The following is a 12220-nucleotide window of genomic DNA, read 5'->3' on the forward strand; positions in this document are numbered from 1 at the left end:
GCATGTCATTTCCCCCTGAGGCTTTTTTTCAAATTTTGCTCCAATGCCAAATGTGGTGTTTAGCTGACGTATAGTGGTACATCAGAATTATGGACCTGCCAAATTAAAAACAAACAAAAAAAATCTATGAGGCCTCAGTGGTCTGTCCACAACAGTTTCTTCAGCTACCATGAAACTGAATTATCATAAAACACCCCCAAAAAAGTAAAAACTAGTCTTTATTGATGGACTGAAAAGCCAAAATGTTTAGACAAGGTTTGGCCTTCAACTTTCACCCATGGCTCCAAGAGAACCTCATTTTTGCTTTTTTTGGAAATCTTTTCTTTATAATGCTATATCACCTTGACCAAACAGTATCTCATGAAATTGAATCTGATCATTCACTCCATCGACAAAGTGTGCTCAGCCATTCTGAAACAATACAGAGCGCTGACAAACGCCTAGAAGGTGAAGTTGGGAATCAATCAAACCGAGCAACATGAGGTTTGTTGTGTCGGCTGGGCAAATAGTCCCAAATCTTGTGGTCAGTGCATTTGGGAGCAGTTCAGAGTGAGTTTACACGATCAGTATAAAACCTCACCTACATGGCCACGTGTGTGTACAGTTTACACTCCACACCTTTACACAATACCATGAAATGTGTGTAAGCACCTCAGTGTTGAACTGCATTATGTGTTATGTGGTAAAACTATGATAGATACTGTAGAGCCTGAGTGCTGACAGATGGACAGATGGAGAGAAGGGAAGACAGAGGTTTGGGACTGATGATTTTCTTCATTTTCCATCAGTCTGTTCACTCGAGTGTTAACATCTCTGACCTTTTCTGTTCAGGCAAACACAGACGGGATGTTATTTTGCCCAGGATGAACCCACTTGACTCGGTTATTAGAGGCTCTATAGACTCGCTGTTTGCCACAGGACTGATAAATATTAAAACCTGTCAGCTCTGTTACAAACCGATTTGGAAAAAAACAGTACCAAAGACAGGCAGCGTTTTAGTTTATTTTTTTTAATTTTCTATAAAAGAGATGAGTTTATTCAATGATCATAACAGATTGAATCATTGACCTCGATAGACCACTCACATACCAAATGATAGATCGAGGAAAATGTCGGAACACAAACCCCAAAACAGAACAAATGTAACACAAAATAAAATACCTGAATAAAGCAAACTCTGGGCTGAGCTGCGGGTCAGCACATTCTCTGTAGAACTCATGGCACATTTTGTCCAACAGTTATCGTGAAAAGAAAAGAAAAGAAAAAACAAAACAAAAACAAAAAAGAGAAGGCTTAAAGGAATGAATTTTTTTCTTCTTTACCTTTTCAAAACCAGTCTAATAATAAAAATTATATATATTCATATATGGTGGACTTCATAGAAATTAAAAAAAAAAAAAGGTGACTTAAGCAGAGAAACAAGTACTCCTGAAGCACAGCTCGTTCTTCTCACCAACAGAATGCTGATCTACAACGGGGAACATGCCTCCCTGCACCACAAAACTAAAAAAAATATATATAATAATAAAATAAAATGCAGTCACACAGCCATCCAAATATACACACTCACACTCACAGAGCTAGACTTACACTCAAATGCTAATGTGGCAACGCTGAAACATACCTACCTAAAAATTTACTGATTGAACAAAATGAGAAAGTAGTTGTCAGGTGTGTACACTCATTGTAGAAGTCCAGCTAAAACTAAATTTTAAACCTGAATATTGATAAACGGGTAAAATATAAAACGCTGACTTTTCCTTTTTTTGTGTTTTTTTGTTGTTTTTTTTTTGTTGTTTTTGTTTTTACACAAACCATTCCGAGAATCTCCCTCCCCTTTCGAAATATTACACCATCCAGTCCTCGCTCGCCCCTTTCTCACCCCTTCCCAAGTGTAATAGAAGCCAACGAGAATCGCAATACAATACAGGCACTGGAGAAAAAACACCATACGAGACAAGTGGAGAGGACGAGAGTCGCTCAAATTTTTCAGCCGATTTCCGGTCCGACCGATGTCTCCGATAACAGAATCAGAACTCACATCCACGATTAATCGAACAAGAACAAAGATAAAAATCAAAACTGTTTTTTCTTTCCCCCAAAGTTTTCCATTTCCTGACTTTTGTATTTGTTTATTGTGTTTTGTTGTGTTGTTATTATTTTTGACGAAAGTGATTCCTTGTAACAGCTACAGAAAGGTGTTCAGTGTTTGTATCTTATTCCCTTGGTCGTCCCTCCGTCCTGGCTCAAACAATCTTTGCACGCCACATTTTTGATCAAACACCTATGGTTTCTGATCAGAGCGAGGCAAAGTTGTGTCCGACGGAGGGAGCAACAAGGAGCTACTCATCTCACAGATTGGTTCAGTAGTGTGACGGTGCGCGTCTGCTGTGAAGAGGCCAATGATAGAAACTTTTCCGCCCCAAAGGTGTAATACACATAATGGTGTTGTAGTGAAATCATAGTCTAACTAAAAGCTCAGAAACAGCTGGACTTTTCCCACTCTCTGCTGGCAAGATCCTGCTCTAAGTTCCAAATAAAACAAACAAACAAACAAAACAAAACAAAACAAAACCAAAAAAAAAAAAAAAAAGACAAGGCATTATGAAAACTTCAAATGATTCTGTCTTTCATAAATACTTGCTGGAATTATGATAATGCATATATTAGGGAGTTTTTGCACTAGCTACCTACATGTTATAGGACAAGGAATTTAGCATAAAAGGTAAATGGGGTTGTTTGGCATAGACATAGGCGGCGGAGTGTATCGGTGTAAGGTTTAAAAACCGAAAAGAGAGGAAAAAAACAACATGATCCAAAATAAACAGTTATTGTAGTATAAGAAAATACTTCTTTACAGTAGATACTAGATGATGCAAAAAAGGTCTGCGCTGCTTCTACTCCTGGCGCGAACTGTTGTTATTGGTTTGTTCGTGTGTTCAGGCCACAGAACGTTATGGTCTGTATAGGAAAGAGGTGTAAGGCAAACTGTACCTTCTCTGCTGAGAAATATACATGATTTACAGTATGTAAGTCCCCCCTCCCCCCCGTCCCCGCAACCACCCACCCCCCAGCCCACCCCTCCCACTGTTGCATGTGTTCACTTACAACAAAACAAAAACAGTACAGAACATAAAGGACCAGTCCTCTTCACCACCTCAGACATCAGGCAGTTTCAGAACACCACGGCACAGTCTGTCAGGACTTAATCAGAGCATTTTCATAGTTATTGTTGGATGTCTGTCCTCTTACAATTATTGTTTGCCTTTTGCGCCCGCGCACACTGGGGAAAAAACGAGTGTGACGACAACAAGTGTGCCAGCAGGAGTCCTTTCTTTCTCTCTCTCTCTTTCTCTCGTTATGATCAGGCAGGCAATGCCAAATCCACAGGAAATGACATCAGAAACCATGAGAGTATCCCTGTTTGTCATGTACTTTGGGTCCACAGGGGGCAGTGAGAGCCCGTTCGCCTTGTTCGTCTGCGTTTCTGAGGGCTTTGTCATGTCCACACGGTCCTTGTCCCTCTGCAGTACATGATCACCAATCTCTTCATGTTTACATCATTCGTTTTTTGTTTCTTTTTTCTTGTTTTGTTTTTATTATTTTTTTTTTTATTATTTTTTTGCAGTTATGTTTCAGTTGCTCCTCTCCTCAAAACAGATTCTCTTCAAAGATAGCCATTAAGTCACTTTGGAAATTCATGTCGATGGTTGCTGCCATCTGGAGAGAAAACAGAACAATTCATTTTTTCTTCAAAACTTCCTTTACATAAAATTATCCAACAGCTACAAATGTAAATGCACTCAAAATGTATTTTCCTTACTGCATGTAGACAAATTAGGCTCAGACTGGTTAGTTCATATGATGTAATTCCCTCTTTTTTTCTTACAATCTCCTCAGTATAAGCAAATGACAGTAAAGCATGCTGGGGGAGTCAACTCACCGCTTCTCGCCTCCTCCTCTCCTGCTCTCGGCGGCGTGCTAGCTCCCTCTGCTGGTCCAGCGGGTTCTGCGTGGCAGGGTGAGGCGGTGTGGGGGGCTGGGGGGGCTGCTGGACCGCGGTGGGCTGGGGCTCTTGCTGCTGTTGCGAGGGGGCCTGGATGTGCTGCTGCTCCAGCCGCCTGCGGGACTCCTCATGCACCCGTCTGCTCGGCTCCATGACGTCGTCCTCATCCCGAACCCTGGAAAACATTCCGGTGAATAATTTATGAACAGGCTTTACAACTGCGTCAAATCTCCTTTCAACTACATCTGGTGCCATCTTGTGGGCCTGGATGTGCGCAATTAATGGCAAAAGACAAAACTTGAAAAAGAGAAACAATTCTCAGTGTTTAATCCACACAGTCATGTCAAAGCTTAAATTACATGGCCCAAAATTCAGATCACTGATTAATTTGGGCAAATAAATAAATAAATGAAATCAACAGCATTTGAATTAGCAGGACTGGACATGCTCCCTTTTGCAGCCCCACTTCCTTATTTAAGTTCATATAGGGTGAATTTTTAATGTAACAATCTTGTCTGGTGCAGCAATAACAACACAGTGATAGTAACACAAGATGTGTATCAGTGCTGAAGTAATCAGTCCGTGGCCAAATTCAGTACAAAATGTAACCATGTCTATTCCATATACTTGAGATTGCTAGATTTTAAGATTAAATACAATCTGTTGTTCTCAGTAGCTGCTGCTGTAAGCTGTGGGCCTCCAATATGACCACCAGAGGGCATGGTACATCACCTGAATGTCTGGGAATTCCCATACATTGATTTTCTCTGGGTGACCTGCCTAAAAAGCAAATTTCCAAGCTGATTCAAGAAATTATTAATTAATAATATTATTATTATTATTTGTTTACATCTGGTGCTGTGATGCTCCGGAGATCAAACCTGGCATTCCTTGTCAACGCAGTTTACAAATAACAAGATTCAATACTGTCAAACACAGGAGTGTGTTGATGGACCACAACAAGTGTAATTCACTAAGCCTACTTCATCAAACAGTCGAGTCTCTTTCGAGTTGTAATGTCTTATGTTGACATGGACTGAATAGAGAAGCGGTTTTACAGTTTTGTGAGACAAATAGGCAGTAAATGACAAACAGGCTACCATCTCAATATACAGAAAAAGTCATTCCTGGTTGCAACAGTTAAAGCTGAGGCAAACTGCCAACCTGGGGGAAACACTGCAGCCCTCCATATATTTTGTTTCCAGTTTTGTGTCTTGTCCCTCTTACCGTAGTTTCTCCTGCTCTCTGCGTAGCCGGTCTTTCTCTGCTTGCTCGGCTTGCGCTTTCAGGGCCTTCTCCCTTTCCTCCTTCTCCCGCGCAGCACGGCGGAACTGCTCAAAGCTGTCACTCGATGACTTCACTGCCGACGAGGGCGCTGATGTGGACTTCTGTGCCAGGCTGGCCCATGAGCCCATATTCTTCAGTTTCACTTCCTGAAAAACACACCGTGACGAGAGGGAGAGGTGTGTTATACAAATCAAACAAATTTCCCTAAGGGATAATAAAAATCTTACCTAAGTTAATCACCAGTAACAATCAAATCGCAAAGCTTGTGATCCTACAAGTTTAAAACAGCAAGTGCTGACAAAGGAAGTGACCCTTATACACCCACCTGTACCTTTTTGGGGGCAACGGGTGCCTTCGACTCCTGCTTGAACTTATCCTTGTCTTGCAGGGAGGAGGGCAGCCCACTGGGCTCAGATGACTGGATGACAGGCCGCGAGCTGTCCATAGGTTTCACATCTGCTCCAAAGACACAAAATCATCAATAATCTGCACATGCTCTCGTTATCAAGCATTACAAAAGTAGATGAGACAGAGGAGAAACAAGAAGCCTTGATGCTCACTCTGTTGGCTGTGGCCCGGCTGAGAGGGCTTGTTATCGGGGTGTTTGTGATGGTCTGGTCTCATTGCGGGGTTGAAGGGCTCTCCTCTCAGGGCTGGTGATGGGGGAAGCTTCTCCTCCTTTGATCCACTGTGGCTCACAGGGACCCTCTGCTGCTTGGCAAGCACATGGCATCACAAGTCACACAAAAAACATACAAAAACACTGTAACCTCTTCACAAACTTCACAAAACACTTTTATATCCTACCTATTAGCATGGGTCAGGGTTTTTTAATACCCCCAAATTGATGATAAAACCGTATGTGTGCATGTATTTGAGAGAGACAGAGAATGACAGAGTGGGTAAGAGAAGGTGGACTAGTAATGCACAGCCTAACCCACTGCATACAGTGTTCCTGTTACTTATCTATAACTTACTTGGAATGCTGCTTTGTCACATTTTGACCTGCATGCCCCAACCTGTGACATTTTCTAGTAAGCTTTTCTGTAATCGCCTGACCTCCAGGTTGTTGGTCAACCTGTGTATCACTACCACCTACGTACAGAGGTTACTCACCTTTTTGGGCTGCATGTTGTGAGGTGGAGACTGGTGAACCACAGGTGGATACTGGGGTAGTTGTGGGGAATGCATCATGAGAGGGGAGGGGTTGTCTCTCAGGTGACCTGTCAACAAAAGAGTGCTTAAAACTCCAGGCTAATACAACTACACAGCCGTCAGCTATTCTGCTCCAACCAGCATAGCTCTGCTCCAGGGCTTCTGTGGCTAGCATGTTGTTAGCCTAGTCCCACTAATATAATAAGATAATATCAATATAATAATATAATATGGCATTCAACAAATTCTCACTGTCTGTACTTTAGTGACTCGCTTGAATTTCATTGTTACTTGCTTAAGTACTGTTTTGGAATCATGAAGGATTTTTCCCCCATACGTCCCCATACTATGATTTCCATTCTCAAAGTTTTGATTAAAACCAGATTTCTTCATCTCTAACACTTAATGCTTCAGTAGGTGATAGCTAGGGATGTGCAATATGATGGTGCATATTGTGGGATGAAATAAAAATTTCTATCAATTGAACTTTCCCTATAATTTTTATCACTGTTGTTGCAAAACGGAGGTCTTAGGGCTAACAGGCTAGCTACAGAAACCGACACCTTGGAGGAGAGCTACAACCATCTTTGCCATTTCTGCCTCATCTTCTAGGACTAACCTGCGTTATATGGGTCAGCCTTGATCTGCCGAGGGGAGGGTTGTTGTTGTTGTTGTTGCTGCTGAATGATCTGCTGTGCTTTGTTGGCAGGCATAGACACTTTGTGTTGTGATCCCTGTGACTGAGCAGCCTGTCCAGGGCCCTGTTGGTAGCTCATTTGCTGCTGTTGCTGTTGCTGACCATGCTGCATGTGCCGGGCCTGGTGCGGGGGCATCTGTTGGGGTTGCGCCTGGTGTGACTGGGCTGTCTGAGCCTGGGACTGCACAGACAGCTGGGGAGGAGGCAGGGAGGGTTGTGAGGACATCTGAGATTGCACCTGGACAGACTGCAGGAGAGGGGCTTGGCCTGCCTGCTGCTGCTGCTGCTGACGAGCCTGAGTCTGGAGGGACTGCATTGGTTGCTGGGGCTGTCGACCTTGCTGGAGCTGCTGCAGGTAGAGCTGCACTTGGCTTAGAGGCATCGGAGGCCCTGGCTCCTCATCATCCTCCAACAGCATCTGGGGAGGCTGGGAGGACAGCAAGCCCTGTGGGGTGAGTGTTGGGGGGGATATGGGCCGCTGGTGCAGGGGCTGAGCAGGGTGGAGGATGTGAGAAGGGAGTTGGTGCTGAGATGGGGCAGCTGACTGGGGCTGGAGCTGCTGCTGCTGCTGCTGTTGTTGCTGCTGTTGCTGTTGCTGCTGTTGTTGTTGTTGTTGCTGCTGTTGTGGTAGGGTTGGCTGTTGTGGAGGAGGTGGTGGTTGCTGCTGCGGGGGTTTGGGAGGTAGAGGTGCTGCCTTGTGACTGGGCCGAGAGGGCTGCTGAGGCATGGCATTGTGCAAGGCTGAAGTTTGAACACAAAGAGTTGGGGAGGGAGGAGGAAAGATTAGATTAAGATGTCAAAGTGGTGGGGGTTTAGTCAGCTGCCAGTCCTTCCAGGATTTAACTTTTTTTGACTGTTACTAAAAATGCGTGCTAAAAAAAACTTTTAAGCATATTGGCAGTTTTACATATGTCAGGAATGTAGGTGTTTAAATTTGCAGGAACTTCAGATCAGAAATCAGAGAAATGTTACTCAAGTGGCATTAATGTATAATCACCTCCTGTGATAATAACCATAGCCGTACTGCACATCACAGAAATTACTCAAAGAGCTGATCCTTTTTCATTTTCTCAACAAATAAAGTGGGCATAAACTTTGAGGAAAAGAAAACACTGTATTTGTGTTCCGATGTAAAAATACATTCAACTGAACATCAGTTTTGTACACATTAAACGAAGTCAGTCCATTTGAAAGTTTCATGATTAAGCAGCACACTTTAAAAAGCCCCAATGTTCGTTGATTTTGTGCTCTAAATAACAACGGGTAAACCAAAAGGTCATGCTGCTGCAATGTAGCAAATGCAAGTATTTGTGATGTGAATGGGCCTTCAATTGAACTGGTTTATTAAAATATTTGAGTATATGGATAGACAATTGTCATTCAGATAAAGATCTCTTTAAGAATCTAAGAGTAAAACTGGATTGTCTACACAGGAATAAGTCTTGTTTTTTTCAGCTAATTAAAGAATAGCCAACGCTTAGGCAACAATTACTGTCCGTCTGTACTTTATTACAGGAATGTAATCAATATATATGATTTCCACTCAATCACGCCACTGAATACATGATACAGTATGTGGAAAAAACATTTCTTTCCAAATTCTAAGTTCTTGCCAATATTATGAGGACTGGATGGTACCAATTAGTGCAGTTACCATTAAATTGCAATTTCCTGGAAGGAGTGCCAGTATTATTACGAGCATCATGAAATGCTTAGTATATGTGTCAGCTGTCGAAAAAACAGAACAGGACGTAAGACCTGCAGTAAGTACTCAGGCCTGCATACAGCCATACCTGGAGATGGGAGGACGGGATGCTGGTTGAGGAAGGGGTGAGTCTCAGGGGACACTGGGCCAGCAGTAGAGTGGGCATTGAGGTGGGGGGGCGCAGGTGAGGAGGAGTTGCCTGTGTGATCGGGTAAATGCATGAGGGGCTGACCGAAATGGGGCAGGGAGTCAAAGCTATTCTCCAGCATCTGGGAAGATTCCAGAGCAGTGACAGGAGGAGCCATGAAGCCTGCAGGAGACGGCTGATGCTGCTTCATCTGAGCACTGGGCTGGAGACCGGAAATGTGGGAATGAAGCCCAGTCGGAGCTGCAGGACCGCCCTGAACGTGAGGATGCGCCTTCTTTCCCTCTTTCACAGACTGGCCTTTCTTCTTCTGCTGCTTTGGGACCATTCCTGAAAAAAGGGATGTTTGAAAATGAAAGCACTCCATCATTTTTGTGCATGATGGTAATTAGGGAAACTTGCAGGTTCTTTTACTCATGTGTTAACTGACAATAAAGACAATATACGCTCAGTGACCACTTTATTAGGTTCACCTGTAAAATCTAATACAATCCAATAAAACTGCTCTGCCATAAAGTTTAATTTTAAAATGCCTATAATGCTCAGGTTTTCTTTTTATCATAGTAGTAATTCAGCTATATGTTTGACATTGAGGTCATAGTTAGTGGTGCTGTTGTACTAGACGACATTTTATTGAGAGCTGTTTCTACTATCCTATCCCCCCTCATGTGTAAATAGGGAGGACAAAAATAGAAACACTCTAAATATAATGTAGTCCAGTAAAAGACCTCTGCAAACTACCTCAGTAATAAACATATAATTAAACTTTACACATTCTCCACAATGTCACCAAAAACTGAACATTATAAACTTTCTTACAAGTTAGAATAAATGGCAGAGCTGTTGCACTGAACTGCATTAGACTGTACAGGTGGACCTAATAAAGTGGCCACTGAGTGTATAATGACTTCTTCATTCTAAAAAAGTCTTTTATTAAACTGCTGCTCATTTAGTCACTACCAATACAAACAATTAAAAAAAAATCAGTATCAAGTTTTAGTCCATTTAAAATTAATAGCTAAAGGTATTTGCTCAGTAAATTAATTCAATTAATATATTATTATGGCAACTCTTATCCACTCCCATTGGCAGATGCAGATACAAAATACAATGCTTTTAACAATGTACACATTCACTAGGCAAAGTAAGAAAACTTCATCTTACTTGGACAGGCTTGATGATGCCCTCCTTGAGATAATCTTGACAATAGCCACAACCAGGGCAAATTTCACATATCACCATGTCATATCTGCAGAAATTTTCATTTCCGGCTGACGCTAATATTTCATTTTAAAGTTGATATTGGCCGATACTGATGACGCACCGATGTTATCATGCATCCCTAATTGTAATTATGGGCATTTGAGTGGTGAACTGCATGCCTCACCTGTCTCCTCATTTTCACTGTCTGAGCTGGACCCACTGCTCCCTGAAGAAGACCCAGCCTTTTTCGAGGCAGCCATGGCCTCCATAGGCTTCTCAACTGCAGACATAGGAATGAGCATCACATCTGATCACACTTTATTTCCAGAACAAAGTGTCAAAATAATACAACTCATGGACATTTCACATTTATTGACCGAGGCAAACAACTGAATCATACACTCGGGTGTAAACACATGACTAGTTCTCTACAGCAGCTTACCTGGAACCTTTTTCTTCTTGCGGAGGCAGGAAGACACGTATCTCTCCAGCTCACGCAGAGTCGAGGGTTTGAGCGTTTCAAAATCAATCTCGATCTCATCGGGGTTGGAGTTCTTGAGTGAGGGCTCTCTGGACTGGATGATGTGCACCACACGGCCGAGTTTGTCCCCAGGGAGCTTGTTAATGTCCAAGCTCAGCTGCCTTTTCTCTTCGTAGGACATGGGCTTGCACTTTTCCCCTGTGGCTGATGACCCAGCTGCCCCCAGGTCGTCTTCCATGTTGGGAAGTGGCTGCAGGTTGGCGGGGTGATTGTTTTTCATCCCTTCCTTTTTACTGTAGAAGCAAAACACAAACATCATTTTGACGGTTGTGGAGAGGGATTTGTGTAAAGCCAAGCTACAGATAAGAAACAACCGTCATGTAACCTTAGAGGATTTTTGTAAACCACTGTGTGACTAGGGATTGAGAAAGTTTATGGACCTACCTCGGCTTCTTCTTGGGAACAAGCTCCTTGTTGCTATTGTTACTGGTCTTTGTCTTCTTTGAGAGCTGCGAAACTGGCGTAGCATCCTGTATCTCATCCACCACAGCAGGCATACCACCTTTCTTTTTATGCTTGTCCTTCTTCTTCTCTTTCTTCTCCTTCTCTTTTCTCTTTGGTTTGCTGGCTTGTGGCTGGGACAGGGCAGCCAGCTGCTCATGGACAGCTTTCAACTACATCGAGAGAAAAGACCAGTAGTCAACCAAGGGAGACAAGGCCTGGATAGCACATTTACTTCTCCTGAAGCAAGACCGCTACACTAAAGTTTCTCTGGTCAGTCACTGACCTGCTCCTGGAGCTCCGCCAACCTCTGGGCTCTCTCCTCCTCAGAGTCGTCTGTGGAAGACTCTGACTCAGAGGACGAGTCACTGGAGCTGTCGGAGGAGGAGGCAACGCGACCCAAAGGCGGCTGAGGCTTGACGGGGGCAGGGTGGTGCAGTGTAGGAGCTGGAACGGACACCAGCGGTTTGCACTCAGGTTCATCTGGCATCTTGGCAAAACGCATCTCAAAAACATCCTAGAAAATGAGCAGAGAAAAACATTGTATGCAAAATGTATGCATATTTGTGGGAACATGCTTATGAACAAAAGCCCGCATGATCTGTTTGTGCCTTTATTTGGTCAAGGTGAAGAATTCCTGGGCTTGAACCCCTGCAAAATCTCCAGGTGGACTGGTAAATTATAATTATAATAAAGCACTGTGAGGTAGGGCTAAATGTCTTTTTTCATATAATGATATCATCTTCACATTTTATAGGGGATATATAATTTTATCACAGACTTGTGGATATAATGCCCCAGGATATTGGCCATAATTTATCATTTATATCTCATTTATGGGTGGATGCCAAGTTGCTTCTACATCATTCACAATGAGAACAGAAGATTATTTTTTTCCACAGAAACTCAGGTTTATCATATCTAGACAGCCAAAACGAGACTGGGTAAAAAAGATTGCTGTCATAACAGAGAAATGCTGGCTTGTAGGTAGTTCCCCTTAAGATGTGATAAAGATAGACTGGGTAAGTTTAAATATTGTC

General features: G+C 42.9%; 1 protein-coding gene across 4 annotated transcripts in view; it reads right to left on the reverse strand.

The window, feature by feature from the left end:
* Window positions 1–1728: 1728 nt before the first annotated feature.
* brd4 (bromodomain containing 4) overlaps window positions 1729–12220 on the reverse strand; it is a 34858-nt gene continuing 24366 nt past the window's right edge. For 3 of the 4 annotated variants that reach the window (XM_030057421.1, XM_030057419.1, XM_030057418.1), the window contains exons 8-19: window positions 11467–11697; window positions 11124–11353; window positions 10641–10972; window positions 10383–10478; window positions 8939–9325; window positions 7068–7886; window positions 6410–6516; window positions 5854–6004; window positions 5619–5749; window positions 5234–5439; window positions 3944–4181; window positions 1729–3720 (exon numbers count right to left, since the gene is read on the reverse strand). In XM_030057421.1, the coding sequence (XP_029913281.1) occupies window positions 3652–3720; window positions 3944–4181; window positions 5234–5439; window positions 5619–5749; window positions 5854–6004; window positions 6410–6516; window positions 7068–7886; window positions 8939–9325; window positions 10383–10478; window positions 10641–10972; window positions 11124–11353; window positions 11467–11697 (2997 nt within the window). In that variant the 3' untranslated portion in view covers window positions 1729–3651. The remainder of the gene's footprint in view (window positions 3721–3943; window positions 4182–5233; window positions 5440–5618; window positions 5750–5853; window positions 6005–6409; window positions 6517–7067; window positions 7887–8938; window positions 9326–10382; window positions 10479–10640; window positions 10973–11123; window positions 11354–11466; window positions 11698–12220) is intronic. The other variant, XM_030057420.1, reaches the window with a different exon arrangement.

The sequence above is a fragment of the Myripristis murdjan genome, chromosome 8 (genome assembly GCF_902150065.1).
Source record: "Myripristis murdjan chromosome 8, fMyrMur1.1, whole genome shotgun sequence".
Classification (NCBI taxonomy): Eukaryota; Metazoa; Chordata; class Actinopteri; order Holocentriformes; family Holocentridae; genus Myripristis; species Myripristis murdjan.